The following is an 18,516-nucleotide window of genomic DNA, read 5'->3' on the forward strand; positions in this document are numbered from 1 at the left end:
GCTGAAAGCTTGCTGAAAGGCCGCGAGTTTTGCATTTACGGGCGCATCTGTGGCAGGAACATTGATGTAAGCACATCAGCAATTGTGGGGTGGGGGGGTGAGTTCATGTGTGGGAGGTGAATGGGTGGGATGCAGAGATGAGATTGTGGCAAAGGGGACATTACATGTCGGCCAATATTACAAGTGGTGATGACAATTACAGCCGTACAATAAGTGATTTTCATTGTTCCATTGGGATTAAGCGCTGCACAATGTGGCAACCTTTTGAGTGTACATAGTATAGCTTCAACCATCACAGGTTTGGCACCTGTGACTTCATACATTCCAGAAACATGTGCAGTATTCCTCTGTGAGGGTGGGCGGGGGGGGGGGGGGCACAATCCAAACAGAAATCTTTGGATCAGAAGGGGTTATCTACTGAAGGAGCCTAAAATGAGATAGTGACAAAAGTATGAGACAGGAATAGGCCACGAACCGGACAGGGACAGGTGGCAGGAAGAGCTGTAGTTGAGACCAAGTGAAATATTTCTAGAGGTCAGCCTTTGGGAGCGTTTGTCTAACGCACTGCAAGTTTTGCTTTGCGTTGGCCGCGTATGATGGATATTTTATATTAATAGCGGTCACCTCTATAGGTACATTTTAACCGGAAGTGCTGTACGTAAAATCAGTTTCTCTATGCATCTCTGCATCATGAGTTTTATCCAGAGAAAGAGGGCTGGGGTTCACAGGAAGCTGAGTTTGCAACTAAGGGGTCTAGTGTCCAGCGCTGGCCCGTCAGCTTAGTCAACCTGCAGCTCTTTGAAGCTGCACTGAGATGTCTAAGGGAGAAGACATACTGCACTCCCCTTGCCAGCAATCAGGGTAGTGCTGCTAATCTGAGGTGTTAATGTGCTGTGAAGTATCTCATGTCATTTCATGTCAGTCATTACTTCATGTTTACGTATTCACTTTCACACCTGTCTCCCCCTAGGCTCTCACTTTCAGTGAATGGACAAATATCTGGTTTGCCGCGCAATTTCTTCTTTCTTGTTTTATGGGGTAAGGAACAATGAAGAAACGTAATCACCATCATTATATAATCTTTCCCGTGTGCAACTTTGAGAGTGAAGCTTTCTGCGTGTATGGAAGTGCATGCTCCAACATCTACATTGATTGTTTCCATGGAAATGTAGCTTGATAAACTATTTTTGTTGTTGTTTTTTGTGCTGTAATCAAATGTCCATCACACAAAACTAAAATATGAATGTAGTGTTCAATCCAGCAGATTTACTGAAGACTTAGAGAAACACACTTTGCCAACACCTACCTACACCCTCACTGAGAATTTGTGTATCTGCGTAAAGTAAAGAAAAAGCTTTGAAATAAAAAAAAAAAATGAAACTGAACAGCTAATTCTGAGGCATGCTAAATTTGACAAAAGAACTCCCCTCAATGTGGTAGGTATTATGTTATGTTAATATATTTTAAGCAGCGCTTAGAACCCAAAGGCTTTGGAGCGCTGTAAAATGGCTCAGTGTCTTAAACACTCGTTGCTGTGATCTGTGTTTGGTCTGCAAGTCACCAGTTCGAATCCCAGCAAGGCCAACTCAGCCTTTCATCCTTCCACAGTCGATAAATGAGTACTCATTTCGATTGGGCAATAACAGTAATGTATATAAATATGTCCTATGTAAAGTGCTTTAGATTAAAGCACTATATAAAAAACAAATTATTATTAAAAAAAAAGGATTATTTCTCGGCAGGTAGTCGCTTCATAACCTTACAGAGCCAAAAATGAAAGCAGAAAATCTGAGTTTTTAAATGTTTTTTGACACATTGGATTCACTCGTCATTTCCAGAGGAACGACCAAGAACAGAAAACCGTATTTCACCTGCAGAGAGTAATTTGAATCGTGGATTAGAGAAGAATTTAGCATTAAAAGAGGACAAAAAGGCAACCTGGAGTAGTGAAACTATTGAATAAATCGTTTGAATAATTAAATAGGGCTAGAACCATAACTACATTTGTGAAGTAGGGTAGCCACCTTCAACTTAATCCTGGTAGAAATGGGGAACCAGTGAAAACGGTGGAGCTCAAGGGTAATGTGAGGAAATGGTAGCTATTACCACCGCAGTGTAGGAATTTATGAGTACTTGTGAATCCCTAATTCTGGGAGATCCATAGACGCTGGTGAGTTGACCTGGGTACTCGACTTGTACCGCTCTAAGATGTAGTGATCAGAAAAACAGCCGGGCAATCAGATTAGCTCAGCAGGTGGATAGACCTTGGGTATAGCATTCCACTTCACAAATTCTAATCCCGGCAGAGCTGACTCAGCCATTCATCCATTTGAGGCTGATAAATTAAATACCAGGATAGCTAAGGGGCAACATGCTCGCCTTGGAAGTAAGCCGATGTAGAGCAACACAGGTTTGAAACCCTCAGGACCGCGCTTAGAAACCTCTTTGTATTAAACGCGTTATAAATAACCAATCACAATTACCATTGCGTTGGGTGATAGTAAGAACTGTTATTGCAGCATTTAAAATTGGCAGGAATTCAACTGGAATAACTGTATCTAAAAACATAAGCTACATTTTTTCAGTTTGGCCAAGGCTGTAAATGTCTCAAAAAAAACCTTTTGCATTTTGGTCCTGACTGGTAACCAATGTAAACACTCGATGTTCCTGAATGAAAATGTTCAGCCAATCAGAAGATGCATGGCTCTTTTGTGAAATTCATGAGTTTGGTTTGATATTTGTCTATTAAAATGTGTCCTTGCAGGACTATCTGGGGGGCAGTGGGATGACGAACTGCAGATTCACAAGGAAGAGTTTAAAAAGAGAGCGAAGAAAGAGAAGAACACATTTTTTTCTTGCTTTAAATCATTTTCAAGATTTTCATGATTTGTGTATCTTTGTAATTTAAGTTTGTTAATTAGCTTTTTGTGTTTTGATGAGGCAAGGATACATCCATATTTTAAGTATAAAGCCTGTAATGTATTCATTATACATATTGACGCTTTGTACAGCACTCATTGCCAAAAAGAGTTACAGCGTGTGCGCTTGCTTGTGGGTGTAACTTTGCTGCTGAAAGGGATGGCACACCCTTGAGCAGCTATTTTAGAAGTTTTCATAGAGTTTCTTTATGGTTCATTTTCAATATTGTGATTATAAAAATCACTCTGTATTGTTGATGGGGACTCTCTGTGAATATACTTGTGTCGGGGTGTGCATTTACCAAACAGCTACTTCTCTTGAAACCCTTTGGCCGCAGTCCCATCGAATGATCACATTTAAGCCTGATAATGCTGCCCCACATCCACAGCATTTGTCTACTCATGTAAGTGCTTTACAACGGTATCATACAAAACCATCTGTGCCAGGAGTCTAATGATAAATTGTGAAATGCATCATACCCGTGACTAGAGATTACTGATGAAGGGTTAAAATGATTGTCGCAGTCAGTGGTTTTGTGAATAGCACAGGTCGGGGCTTGTGCTGAATTTCTTATCCACACGTCGAAATATAAATATGTCTTTTTTTGCTGATGTCTGAAAAATGCAAAAATTCACAAGCGTTTAAAAGCAAGCTCTTGTGCTGTCTAACACAAGCCGGTTCTGTCATTGATATTTTTAGCTGTGGCGACTGGGCTACATTGTCCAGGCCAATGGTCTTTTAACTCTAGAGGTTTATTTGTAGACCCCATCGATCGTCTGGAATTCTATAACCATATCTATACTACATATAGCATTTATGTCCAGTTAATATTTTTGTATCAAAGTGATATAAAAAAAGTTTATCACGTTTTTTGGGGGACAACTTTATGTAAACATTTTATATTTGTATATTGAAACATTTACTTTTTATATACATTTTTATATTAATGTCCATATTAAAAATATTGATTTTTTAATTAGTTGTTATATCACTAATAGTAATATGTTGATTAATTAATATTGATTGTTACATGGACTTTTATACAAAAAATATAAATTGTATATTCATTTTTATATTAATGTTGATATTAAAAATATTTATTGGTATATTCATTTTTATATTTTTAGATATATTTTATATAAAAAAAAATCAACATTTATATAGCATTTTTTTATATAGAATCTATATTAACTGTATATCAAAGCTATATCCATCTATACTCACTCTCTAGCCAGTGTCCTTGAAATGATAACATCATTACGTCCTCTAAACTCTCTATAAAATGTATGTCCACCTCTTATCGCATTTAAGGGCAAACCCACTCTGACGTCACCACCGCGTCATGCCGCAAAACCCTAAGTTCACAGTCCCTGTCTTCAGAGCTCACTTTGTCCTCCATAATCGACCATGCAGCAGCATCACTGGCTGCTCCCATCTTTCTATACATTTGATATAAAAAAGATATCCAAACATTTTTTGTTATCCTTTTTATATAAAATTTATATTATAAAGTATACCCACTTTATATCAAATATATATTTTCTATCAAATTGATATAAAAAAATGGATATCCTTTTAATATAAAATGTATATTAAGTGTATATCAAAATACGATCAAAAGGGGATGGGGCTAAAGACACAGAGGGGGAATGGCCACCTGTCAAAATTAAGTTGATGTGAAAGGGGTCCAGTTGATGTCAAAGGAAAACAGAGCATTACTATAGCAGTCCAATATCTGGCCTTGTAAGGAGCATGCTGAATCTAACTTGTTTTGTGAATGCAGCACGTTATCTACAAGTTTAGACTCTTGATTTGTAATCCTGTTTTCCGGACCTGCTCAAAATCTCTAACCATCTAAATTGTCATTTCTGTGTTTGGGCCTGTGTACGTGGGAGTGCTTCGGCGGGTGTGCGATAGTGTGTAAAGTGCAGCACAAGCGATTGTCCTCTAACACGCTTTTCTGTTCCAAGGAGTTAAGCTATTGGTTGGAGCTCTCCAGTTTCACAGTAGCTAATTTTGGGGAATTGTCACATACAACCATTTGTTTTTGTATCTTACAGGTTCCTATTGTTGTACACAATTATTACGTGCACTTTCTATAATTCTGCCCTCACAACCACTGTGGTTGGAGCAATCAAGGTGAGTGTGTCAGATTGTGAATTCCATGTTTCAGCTCTTTTGTTATGTCATTGCAGTGCAACAACTATCTTATTTCTTTGGACTCTTTATTTATACATTTTTCAAACACTGCCAAACAACATATGAGACAATCATATCATTACATTTCCAAGAGTGATCACTTTTATTCCCCCTCCCACAGTCCTAGCCAGTACTTTCCCAACTCAAAGTTACTTCATCCGCATCATGTGATGGTTCTTCAATACATAACAGAAAACTGGATCAAGTATCTATGTGAATGGTTTCACTATTAGGAACATAGACCTTAGACCATGTCTCCCATATTTGACTTTTTGAGTCAAGTCTGAGTCTATCAACAGTATCTCTTTGTACCTTGCATCTGTAATGATCACTTTACGGCACTCCTGCTACATATCCTTGCTAGCTTGTTTCCAGTGAAGAAGAAGAACCCTTCTGGAAAAAGTCTATGCAATTCATTTACATGTTTCTTTGTTACCCTGGGAACCTATCTGCTACCAGCAGTGAGTGCCAGCTGGTAAATGTTGTATTTGAAGGGTGTACATGTTTCCCACAAATATGCACGAGCAACCAAGAGGGGTTCAGGTAATGGGATAAGAGTAGGAGGTGGGAGTCTCTGCCCAAGAAAATCTTACAAATAGGTGAAAATGGCATTTTGTATGAAAAAATGGGTAAAAAGCCGCACAGTTTGGAATGGATTTTGTAGGGTAAATATGAACAATTCCAACAGATGCAACTCACCAACAGTAAACAGAAGCATTTTCCAATGATTTTTCATGATGCCTTTTCCCACAATATATGCCAGTATAAAAATAATGTTCATGCTGACTGTGCCCATATGCATCTAAACTGGCTGCATCAGTATAGGACTTTATCCCCATGCAAGGACATGCTCCTGTTGGCTTTGACAGAAAAAATGCTATGCTTCAGTGAGAGAACTTGCCCAGACTGGCTGCACCAACACTTCCGTTTGCTTTACTCTTGATGTCCAGTAAAAAATAGTCACAGTAAGAAAATATATTGAGACTGTCTGCACCAATGTAGGCCAGTCTAGCCATACAATCACACTTATGTTTGATTTACTCTTGACACCTGCTAAAACATTTCATGCCACAGTAAGAACCCAGTAAAACATTTGATGCCACAGGATGACTATATGGCCAGACAGGTTGCACCAAGGCAGGTCAGTCTAGCCATGCAATTACATTTATCATATTCTCTTTTATGGCCATTAAAGAATGCCATGCTACATTAAGGAAATATATCAAGGCTGGTACCACCAACGCAGGCCAGTCTTGCCAAGTAATAGCACTTATCATGTTTGCTTTACCTTTGATTCCCAGTACAAAATCCCATGCCACAGTAAGAATACATGGTCAGACTAGTGTGACTAATGTAGGTCAGTCTAGAACTGCCATGTCACAAATAATGGGCGGTGCAAAGCTTGGGAAGCAAAATGCCCCTGGCCTTCCATGGCTCATTGGGCATGCGCGCTGGGGGAATAAAGTTTGACATTTCATAAAAGCCAGCCCAGAAGCATTTGGGAGCACTCGTTGGGCTGGCTTTGATTGATGGCTCACCCATAATGGGCAATGATGGCCGAGTGGCTCCCTGTCATCCATTATGAATGAGCCAGCCCTGCCAGCAGTACTATGAATTCTGACCTATACCGTAAGGTTGCTTATATTATCCCAGAAAACCAGGACCAGAAATTAGGGTAATTCCATAGTACGAAGGTCCGACCTACAGAACATGGGTGAGTGTGGTTATCGTATGGAGTTTGGAATTACACCAGTATGTCCTATGTAGTACACTATAGGATATATATTTTGTGTTCATGTCCTTGGTGTCTCTGTCCCACTCTACAAGGCAATCCAGCCATACCTCCAGGTCCAACATACACTGTAAGTCTCTTTGCTGCAGCATGCACATGTATGTGATCCAGGGTTACCCATGAAGGCTGAGAGGAATGCTTCAGCCAATGGAGAGTGTTAAAGAGAGCAAGGGGACATCTCTTCAACTTGATTAACAGTGGAGTTTCTGACACCATGAAACACACCCTGGCCTATTCCGCCAAATGTGTGGCACATATATAAACATTCAAGTTTGGCAACTTCAGATTCTCCTCAAGTGTTCTTTGTGCATGGTCTGAACGTCAAGGCAAGGGTCCACTCCCTGCCGTAAGAAGCCTCACCGCCCCTTGCCCAGTGGTTTAACATGGGGGAAATAAAGCCTTAACAGGATACAACTAAATACATCATTCAGCTATGGGGTGGGGAGTAATTTGTAAAAGGCAACCCTGCTCATGAACGATAGTGGGAGTTTCATTCATGTCTAAAAGTCTTAATGTATCCATCCCCAAAGCTCTTCATAATCTCTAGCTGCACAATCTCCCAGAGTGTTTTATAGGTCAATCCATAACTATCCCAGGCATGCTGTAATAAAAGAAATGCCCCAAATTCCTTCCAGATCCCCTTCTAGTTTCTTTTCTGTGAGTGTTGTAGTGTTTGGATTTCAATGTCAGTGTATCCTATACCCAGAAATGGCTATGCATTCTTTTGCCATGTTCAGGACCACTGAGTGGTGCCTTGTCCCCCCTGGGTGAACAGGATATGATATTTGCAAAGCATTGGCTCACTAGTTTCAGTCCACAGATGTATCCCTTTTGTTTTGGGGGAGTGCCTAATACTAAAAGCAGATAGGTATATGAAGTAGCACAAATTAGGGATAGATGGGGTCACCTCAGCCTACTCCCTCTAGTAAGAGTGAATGACTTTGATCTCAGAAGGGGCATTGAAATGCATGCACTGTCATAACCTGTTTTTTTTAAATTAATTTAAGAAATGTCACCAATTATCAAGGTCTTGTGGCCCTCTGGCAGGAAAGGCCATTCCATATGGCCGAATGTCTTTTCGGCATCCATGGAGATAAATGTTGGCAAGTCTAACTTTGCTCTGCTTTATTGTTTGTGTCCATCCCTGACCCCGAGGTCTGAGGAGCTCCTATCCTGGAAACATTCCTCTTGACTAGTACCTATTATCTGATGTACTTGTACTTGGTCATATCCAGTAAGGACTTTGGCCACGAGTTTTAAATGAGTGCTGAAAAGTAATGTCTGATAGTTCCTGTATACGTTTCCTGGGTTTCGGTGTTTGATATATGGGCCTGTCTCAAAGAGTAAGGGTTGGAGCCAGTGGAAACAATATGATTGTCTAGTTTAGACAATTGATGTTTGAGGCTTTTTGTGCAATGCTTATAACATGCACATGGAAAGACAGCTGAACCCAGTGCTTTGTTGCTCTTGTAGTTGTTGTTTGCATATTGTATCTTTAATTCAGTACTAGAGCATGTGTGCTTTCTTCTTTTAGCTTTGTAAATCTAAATGACTAGGGCATGAATAAGCACCCCATTATTTTTGGGCAAACAAGTCCTTATTTGTGTAATTTCTATTTAGCTCATATCATTTCTGGAAAGTTCTTCAGCGGGAAGCCGTAAATATGACTGCTCTAAAGTCTTTGTAGAATTTTCCATCAAAAACCTGCCATTCATTTTCCTCCTTTACTATAAATAATCTCCCCTTCGGATGGTCATACCCATACATTGGCCTTCCATGCATCATAAATAATGTACATGGCCACCTGTCCTAAAGCTCAAAATATTTCAAAACGTTTTCCCGATATTCTGACAGTTTCAAAGAGTTTTTAAACAGGGATGTGCTTTGTTTCCGTTTAGACTGTGGGCGCAGAGAGTCTTCCACTGTGAGTTCAAAGTCACAGGTGTGTGGTCCAAGGTGCCTTCATTTAGGACATTAGCTGTAAAGATGCTGGAATGTTGCCCGCTCACCAGGATTAAGTCTAATCTGAAGATTGACTAATATCTGACGGAACAAAAGGTGAATCGTAGGATTCAAAAGTCACCAGGCATCTTCAAACATTGTTCCTCCATCACATATTTAGGTATGAGTCTAGAATGTGTACTTATGACCAAGTTCGTATAAAGCCAGCCCAGCGTTGGGTTCAGCACTATGTTCCAGGCACCTCTGATTGTTACCTCCCTGCGTGCGATCTTCAGGGCTTTTCTGGGGCCATTGTAAAAATATGCATGATTTGGGCATAGTCTGTAATGATCCTCTGCCCTAAGTGGGCCTATAGTCAGGAGTGTTAAGTGAGCAAGATAGCTCTTTCTCCTGAGATTGTTCTGTAATCAGAATTGTGTGGTATTGGGGGTGACATGGCAGTAATTCTGTGGGTGTCAGATTTAGGGAGAGGTAGTCCTGGTTGTTGGGTGTTACATAAATCCCTGTAAGGGTGATGGAGATGCTAGGCCTAGGGTCCAGCCGTTGCTGTGCCCAAAGTCCTTAGCCACACCTCACGGTGATAGCCAGTGAGGTTGAAAGATATGTGGTGTTACTTGTAGTCTCGTGCAGAAGGGATGTAACCTAACAGTTCAACGTAGACTGCCTTTTTTATGGGTGGGACAAAGCCAGTTTTGCATTTGGTTGTTTACCTTCTGTATAACGACACTTCAAGCTGAAAACAGATGTTTTGGAGGGTTGCAATGCTAGTAGTTCCTCATGCCACTCTTATTGCTGGAGTGAACACTCACCCATATCTGTACACTAAGAAGGAAAATGTTGTTGGATGATTAAGTTCCTGGCAAAAACTTAGACTCTGCTATTCAATTGTTTTATGTGCTGGTTGATTACAATAACACGTTATCATTCAATTGCTTGCAATGCTCATACATTGCTCAGTTGCTTTTTTATATGACTTAAAGCCATTTCCAGACCATTTAAATTGATCCTCTTCAAGTTTATCAATAATATCGGGTTTGCTTGCAATGTGTAGACTGCTAGAGAGAAATGCGACACACAAAAGGGCGTTGGAAAAAGACTGAAGCACAATAGTGCGACGTTCTTCCGTCTAACGGACTACAAAGATGTGCACAGCCAGGTAGATGGGAGACAGGTCTGTGCATTAATGGGGTCGGTGGGGGCCATGGAGTGGGAGAGGTGGTGAGGGACCCCCCCAAAAGTAGGCAGGGGGTGGGGGGAGAGCAGCCTATTAGAGGGCCGGCTTTGGCTGGCGGCCCTCTTCAATGTCAGCCTTTTGTGAGTGGCCTTTGGCCGTACATCTATCCAGTGCTGTAACATTTGTGAGAAAGGGAGATGCAAGAAAAGAAGAGGCACCTGAAGGCTGAACATCTGATTGGAGGGATTGCTTTTAGGGTTTTACCAATGGAAAAAGAAAGTGTCACCTTAATTCTTCTGCCTGTATATATAAATGTGTAATTTGGTGTGGTCAACAGAATGGAACCATATGGCCCTAATCTTGACAGCACATTCGTGTATTCAGCTTCTTGTTTTTGTTTGCACTGCTTGAGGCTTGTAAGTTTGTATGCTTGCTTTTATAGATTTACTCCTTTAATGACACAATGCTGCGATATGTTGGCCATTGTCGATGTTTATTTTTCCTTTTATTTGAAATAATATTTTATTTTCCACCATTCTATTTTTGTGTTGGTCTAGAATGTATCTGTTGCTTACATTGGAATATTCGTTGGTGGCGATTACCATTTCTCATGGTTAAACTTCCTTGGGCTGAACATTTGGTAAGTCTTGTTTAGCCTTACATTTTCTCTTGCAAAGTTTGCATCAGTTTCTCTTGAGTGAAGTATGAGTTAAAGTGAAAGGGTTCTAATATAGTCATGTGATAGAGTTATGTTGTAGCTGGCCCGAGCACACACAACCGGCTTTGTGATGTTACAACACCTGCTTTTCCATTATAACTGTGTTTGATGAACAAACTCCTCCGTTCACAGAAGCTTGATTGAAATCAGATGTGACTGGGATTTGAGTTGACAGTGAAATGGAGTAAGATAGCATCTCGATTATTGATAAAGTTGAAGAAATCATCATACTCAATGTTTGTGTTTTCAGTGACAAAAGAAACAACATTTCATTTATGAATAATCATTGATTTGGGGATTTATTTTTGCAATTGTTTATTAACAGGAACACCTTTTGATAGGTATCTGGACATTTCATCTAAAACATTACCATCGAATGCCATTCCATCGACAAAATTGCAATTGAAAAAATATGCATCGAATGCATGTTTTTTCAAGGTAAAGGGTTTGTGTTATTTATAATAGGTTTTAAAGGGTAAAATACAGGGAGTTGGGAGGACCCCCCATTTACAAAAAAAGGAAAAAACATGCATTCAATGGTAATTTTTTCGATGCATTTCTTTTAGATGGAATGGTCATTCGATGGTAAAAATTCGATGGAATGACCATAAACCATTTTGATAGAATGTGGGGCTTTGCAGAGCCGGCGTAGAATATCGTTTGACAGATTTGTATGGAATTCAGACTACATCAATTCAAAAGATCTGTTTTTTAGAATGGCTAGTGGGGAGAAAACTCTGCTGATGATGGCAACATTGAAGCTATTGGCCCAAGCAGGGATAGTCATTATTTTGCAGTGCCAAGGAGTGCCCTCTGAACTAACACAGCAAATTAGTATAGTAGTGAAGGGAAAGGCTGGTACATAGGTTGTCCAATATGATGCGGTCTTGGAATTGGCTCAGTATTAAGTAGACTGTGGCCGGATATTGGTTTATACTTTCTTGCTGCGTATTTGTACAGAAGGAAGTGGAAACTACTTGACTTGCTACTAAATTACAAAACATATTCTGGATGGGCTGGGCAACACATTTTATGGCCGTATATCATTGGATTTGCACTAATTTGTATTGTGTATTTGCACAAGAGGGAAGTCTGGTAAGGAATGGTGGGAGCAGGTTTTTGTACTTCTATCCTTTTTTGCTCAACGTCAACATTTGCACTACTATGGCAACGTATGGAGGGGAAAGGAAGTAAGAGATAGAAGGTCAGAAAAAATTCAGTTAGCAAATTTACACAAATGTGATCTAGAAATACACATTTAGTAATGCATTCTGGAACGTTATGGTGTTTTTAGTCCATTTTATGATAATGGGGAATTATGTGTATTTTAATATTGTGTGATTAGATCTTCTTTCTTTGCTTCTTAGTGTTTTTTTTATTGCATTTGCTTATGTTCTTGATTTCTGTTTTTCTTTTTTAACATGAAAGCTATGCATTGTACGTGTTATGATTGTTCTTTTAAATGCTTTGTGTAAGGTTGACTGGTTTCAATAACATTCACAATAAATAAATACAATAATTGTTTATTATCACTAGCGCTTGCAGGTTAGTTCACAATATGTCAGGATAGACCTTCCTGACTATGCAAATAAATTATTAATAAAAGAAATTTAGAAGAATTATGCATTTTTCCATCATTGAAGCCACAAATAAATAAATGCAATAACATGCAAACAATGAAAGTCGTTCGAACATTATTGTAATTCTCTGTAGGGATGATTGAGAGTTGGGGCTCTCATTTTATTGGACAATTAGCTGCCAAGCTTAAGGCGACATCCTGTGCATGAACATTTCATATGAGATGTGTGTTTTTCTTAATAGGCAATGTCTCTCTCCTATTGTTATATGTATATATGAAATATTCAATGAACAAGGATTTCGCTTGATAGAGGGAAAGGTCAATTGGGTGCCTCTTAATATTATAATCTAACCTAAGTATGGCTACGTTAACTTGTGTTCTCTAAAGTCCATTACTGATCTCATGATCCTCCCATGTGAAATGACAATTAATATCGTATTCCCAAGAAAACATGATACCATCAAGGTTCCACTCTCTTCCTACATTTATAACATTAACAATTAGCCATCTCTCAGCCATATAGCAAATATAGGACTCTGCCAGTTTATGTAGAGTTTCTTGTGTTCTAGGCATCAAAACCGCATCCTCCACAGCAATGGAAACAATCACATTGCAAAACATGGAACTTCTCTGATAGCTGTCTCTAAGACTGTATGTACTGAATTAGCATAGAGTTTGAACAGTGTTTGCCACAAGGTATAGTTCTGGCGCACCTCTTTATCAATATTGAACTCACTTGAGTACTCGCTCTCTCTTCCATATATCTCTTTGGATGTATTTCTGTAATTCAATTAAAATTTCTTGCAGGCTAGAAGGATCTGACAACCCTTCCAAAGTTACCGTCAGCAGTGTTTGATCGACATGATCAAACATAGATGGAAGATCCATGAGCCGAGTGTTCACGACATGCACATATTGTGAAATAATCAATTGTAAATGTAAGTCCTGATAGACTGTGCGAAGATAAAGTCTAAACTCTAATTGGGGGTCACTAAGAATCCCCTTTTTTGTTATCTATTCTGTTAGAGTTTAATGGATGATTTTACCAACAATTTTTTGATGTCCTGAGCAACAGAGTAATCTCACTGCAACGTCCTGCTACCCTTTTTATATACAGAAACAAGAGGTAAAACCCTCCAATGCAGAGGGATCCATAGGTCTAATTCACATTTATAAATGTAAATAGGTACATCGTTGTAATCAGGAGATGTAAACCAGTGATGGCACAATATCTCCCCATCAATTTATTTCCATGTGATTGGATCAATACTAACTCTCTCTGTGTGCTAGCACAACCCCCTTTGTCCAATTGAGATTGTCCAGATCAAAGGAATCTGAGACAGTGTTAAACCCAGAATTGAATAGTGCTTTGTAAAGAACTCAACCCAACAATTGTTAGAAACGTGAACAAGGATGTTATTGTCAACATATTTAGTTCTACTATTCCCTTATATTGATCTGCTTTGAAGACATCTAACCGTATGTCTTCTTGTAAAGTTCCCCTTCTTTATTGTCTCCAAGGAGGCCAGAATTGAGTTAATGCTGTCCTTTTTAAGCAAGGACCCATTAGTGCTGGTATGCTTCGGTAGGTTTTTGTATTCACTGTGCAACTGTGATGTAGGTTTACGTACTTGTGTGTTTAAGCAGGTATTTTGCAAGTATACATCATATTAAATTACATTTGATGTTTCATGGATTTGCTTCTTTGCAACTTTCAAAACCATAAATCACAATTGTACAGCTTATTAAACAATACACAAAAATAAGTGTAATGCATGTCTTGTCAAGTTTTACTTTAGCAAATCCAATTTTGTTATGAGGTAATGTCCTCTTGCGGGGTGTTTGCTTGGTTTTAGGATTCATTGTTGCTCAGTCCTCTGTGTTTTGCATGTTTTCCAATTTAGTTAACAGTTGGTTGTGTGAGTGGTGCAAAAGTGTGCCGAGATTTGGCTCTGAGGGATTGCTTGTACTCAAATATACAGTGTTGGGGATGTTTTGATGTGCATTTGTATGCCCTGTATAATTGTGATTTGTATTTCTTTAAAACGGCACAGTTGCATATGATGGTTCATTATGGGATATTGCATTTAATTATTGTGAGAAACCTGAGGGTATCCTCACTCCTACTCCCCCTGTATACTCTTCTCAGGTGGCCAGGGAAAGGCCATCGCTTTTGGATCCTGACCCTGTGGGTGAAGAAGGATCACCTGGGTGGAGACTCCTTGGGAATTGGTCTGGGGTACTCACAGGTGAGGCATGGTATCCCCCTTTACCTGTTGAAAACCAACCTAACCCTCTCTGGCCTTTATGGGCTATTGTAAAACATCTCCTCTCATTTCCCCACAATTTACCTATGACAGTACGAGGAAGAGATGAGTAGAAGTAAAGAACACTAGTAACTCCTTTCACTACTCTAGTACTGCGACTAGGAAGTTGCCTGCAAAGTACTATGAAGATCAGGCATGTGCCTCTAACTACAGTCAGGCAAATCAAATTGATAAATAACAAGTGCAACCTGCCAAGTGGTTTCAGGTGTATAAAAAGAGAGGCAGAGAGCAGCAAGAGGACGACTAATAGGGAGGCCTGTGGGGAGAGACTAGCAGGGGACCCTGCACATGAGGAGGCAGCTGTGCAGGACCCGAGAGGAAGCCAGGACATTGGCAGATGTCCCAGAGGAACTGTGGATCCCAGGGCGAGTTGGGCTGTTAGGCTTCCACATATACGATATACAACCGAGTGTGACTTGCATACTTCACAGTTACACATTGTATTAAACACAATAAGCAAACAAGGATGTGCCTATGTGCCACTTTTTGAAGACCTACATCACAAAGGTACAATGTATTAAGCAGAACATCAAACCCACTACGATCCATATCTTTTACAGTTGCACATTAGCAGATCTAATCTTATGAGAAAATGTGTTTGGCGTGGTGTGAGAGATATCTCTTTTTGAGAATTCAATGTTGTTTGGTCATCTATGCTTTGTTATGTTTTCTAATTTAGTTAATGGATGGGTTTGGGTGCATTGTGAAAGTTTGCTGTAGCGTGCCTATGAGGATTCCCGGTTATTGGGTATACAGTGTGGAGATGTTTCGGATAGTGCCTTTATGGTGGTGTTGGCCTAATGGTGGTGGCTTGGATGCAGTTTAAAAGTGTTGGTTTTGGCTATGAGGATAAACTTTATTGAGTGTACAGCATTGGAATGCTTCAGTAGGTGGAGGTGTTGTTGGTCTATCAAGTTGTGAGAGTGTGCATGCAGAGGTATGATGGATTTCTAACTGGAAATCTATCTATCAAGCTGGGAGGAGAGCTCAGGGGCAACATGCTTGTCTTAGAAGCAAGACAACACGGAGTAAAATGGGTCCAATAACATTGGATTTGGCCTAATAGGTAGATTCATATGGAATTTCTGTGCATTATCACTTCAAAGATAACATTTTATTTATTTATTTATTGGTAATATTTTCATAGCCATCAATGGTTTTACATATACAAAACACAATCTACAAAACATAAAATCTTACAATCTTCCATCAATTCAACTATACAAGGTTAACATATATATATTCCATCAAATAACTCCTTCAAAATTATTAAAATCGTCTCATAAAATTTCATCATGTGGAAAATCAAATTAATATCATTCCCTTCCATCAATCTTTGCCATGTTGTTTCAATCTTATCTATTAAGCTTGAATTCTTATATCTTAAAAATAATTTGACACGCAATTTACAGAGACTTTCACAATAGCATATCAAATGTTTAGCCGTCTCGATCTTTTCCATCCCACATAATGTGCATAATCTTAATCTTTCCACAATGCCAATTTTTGCTCCTAGTATCTCCATTGTGTCACCTCTGTTAAACTTAAACATGAGATACAATCTAACTATGGACTGATGAGGAAAAGCAAATTGGTATTTAGGTTTCTTTGTCTCAATCGACCAGTGTGTAGAAATAGGCCGCTAGTTCATTTTGTGGCAAGGTAAATCATGTCTCTTTCTTTAGCAAAGCCATAGATCTTGCATTGTAGTAGCTTTCTAATCTTTGCATGTGAGAATAATAACCATCTCGAAGCATTACCTTTGGCTCATTTCACATATGCTAAATACAGTGCATTCAGTGTTTTAAAATGTCTACCATACTCTTCATTCTTAAAACTTTTAATCAATTCCGCCACAAAAGTGTTAATAGTTAGCATACTCAGCTTCGCATACAACATAGCAGATTTATATTGTAAAATATCTCTTGCTTATCTAAAATCACATTCCAATAAAATATATTCACATGTTACTGCCGTCGGTGATCTAAAAAGCCATTTTAAAATGTTTCCTTCCAACGTACTTATTTCATTTAAAAACATACTCCCCCATATCTCTGCCGCGTATAAAAGGCATGATATAATTTTACTGGAATAGAGTAGTAAAATAGTATTCACTGAGAGACCGCTTTGTCTTCCTATGAATTGACTAAGGCCACCTGCTATCTTTATACTTTTAAGTTTTGTCTCTCACCAATGCAGTTTCTATGATAGCTTCCGGTCTATTAGGACTCCCAGGTATCTATGCATTTAACCTTTTCAATAACATCTTTTTTCACCGTCCACCTGAATTTGTTGAAATGAGATTGCTTTGTAGTGCCTAAAAACGCCATCACCTTCGTTTTAGCTATGTTTATTACCAAGCCATTATTTTCCGCGAATTGGATCAGGCAGTTTAACCTATTTTGAAGTCCTGCAGGCGTATAATCTAGCAGGACTAAATCATCGGCATACCCTAACCAAGACAAATATATCTTGCCCATCCTCACTGCATCCGCGGATAGCACATCCATCTCATTCATACAATCGACCAAGTAAAGATTAAATAATGTGGCAGCTAAACTACATCCTTGTTTCACCCCACATACTGTGGGAATTGCCTCGGATAATCGACCTTCTCCATCCAGGCGAATTCTGACAGATGTGTCCGGATATAACAGCTGTATCATATATAGTAACCCCGGTGGAATCCCCCATTTTGTTAATTTAATCCACAATTTTTCTCTTACTATGGTGTCAAATACAGCGTACACTGGCAGTTTTTGCACCTCCCAAGAACACTCCACCGCTGACACTAAATTTATGATATTATGAGTTGTGGATGATTTGGCGCGAAACCCTGCTTGATAGATCGGCAGGACCCTGTTCTCAGCAATCCATTGATTCAGTTCTTCCAACAATACTTTCGCAAATATTTTTGCTGGAATGTCTAGCATTGCAAGCATTCTGTAGTTTGTGGGGTCTTTCCACTCTCCCTTTTTGGGAATAGGGAGAATGATACTATCTCGCCAAGTTTCTGGGATAATACCATGTTTACCTATCCATCAAAACAAGATATCGAGAGCTTTTGCCCATTACTCAGGCGCCCGACGTAGCAGTGCATTACAAGTCCCATCGGGGCCAGCAGCTCTAGAAGTATGTATTTTTTCTATCATCCTTTCTAAGGTAACCTCAGAGAAATTCCCTTGCCATTGAGACTGGCAAACTTTGAATCCTTCCCCTTTAACTGCATGAGGCCCAATGGTATTTTTTACATGTAAAATGCAGTCAGTTTCAGCAACACTATTGATGGGTAAATTTCTTGTTTTTGTCTCACTTATTGCCTTCTATATGGCCTGGTGATTGTTACTCCGGGCCTGGGCAGCAATGTTCAGCCATATTTCCCTTGACTTCTTTTGTTTGTGGGATCGCAACCACTTTCCATATTGTTTTTTTACCCCTTTTATCTGTTTCGTGGCATCACTCATCTGGGAGTTTACTATTAGTTTAATTGAATTTCTGAGTAGATTTTTGGCCTTATTAACTTCCGCATCATAGGTATTATGCTTGCCACGCGAACGATTCCATCTTTCACTATTGCTGCAATACTTCAGTTTCTGAGTAGAGACTTCTTTGATCTTATTCACTAAATTGCAAATTTACCAATAATATCATTTGGGGTTTGGTCTAGTTTATTGTCCAACTGGGACCTAAGCACTTTCAGTTCCTTTACCACAATTACATTCTCTTTTTCCAATTTGGTAGGGTTCCAAATGATCCGATTTGCAGCATTATTAACCCCAATATTGCCGCCCACGTGGTATAAAATCTCTAATTTCGGATATTCCAGCATCACATATAGTGGTAGAT

The 18,516-nt window shown here is 39.3% G+C and overlaps 1 protein-coding gene across 2 annotated transcripts in view; it reads left to right on the forward strand.

Moving 5' to 3' along the window:
- SLC35D2 (solute carrier family 35 member D2) overlaps window positions 1-18,516 on the forward strand; it is a 464,130-nt gene that overhangs the window by 429,387 nt on the left and 16,227 nt on the right. The window contains exons 9-11 of one of the 2 annotated variants that reach the window (XM_069625695.1): window positions 971-1,038; window positions 4,980-5,058; window positions 10,604-10,686. In XM_069625695.1, the coding sequence (XP_069481796.1) occupies window positions 971-1,038; window positions 4,980-5,058; window positions 10,604-10,686 (230 nt within the window). The remainder of the gene's footprint in view (window positions 1-970; window positions 1,039-4,979; window positions 5,059-10,603; window positions 10,687-18,516) is intronic. The other variant, XM_069625696.1, reaches the window with a different exon arrangement.

Source organism: Ambystoma mexicanum, chromosome 6p (assembly GCF_040938575.1).
Source record: "Ambystoma mexicanum isolate Mex_15411 chromosome 6p, UKY_AmexF1_1, whole genome shotgun sequence".
In the NCBI taxonomy this organism is placed as follows: Eukaryota; Metazoa; Chordata; class Amphibia; order Caudata; family Ambystomatidae; genus Ambystoma; species Ambystoma mexicanum.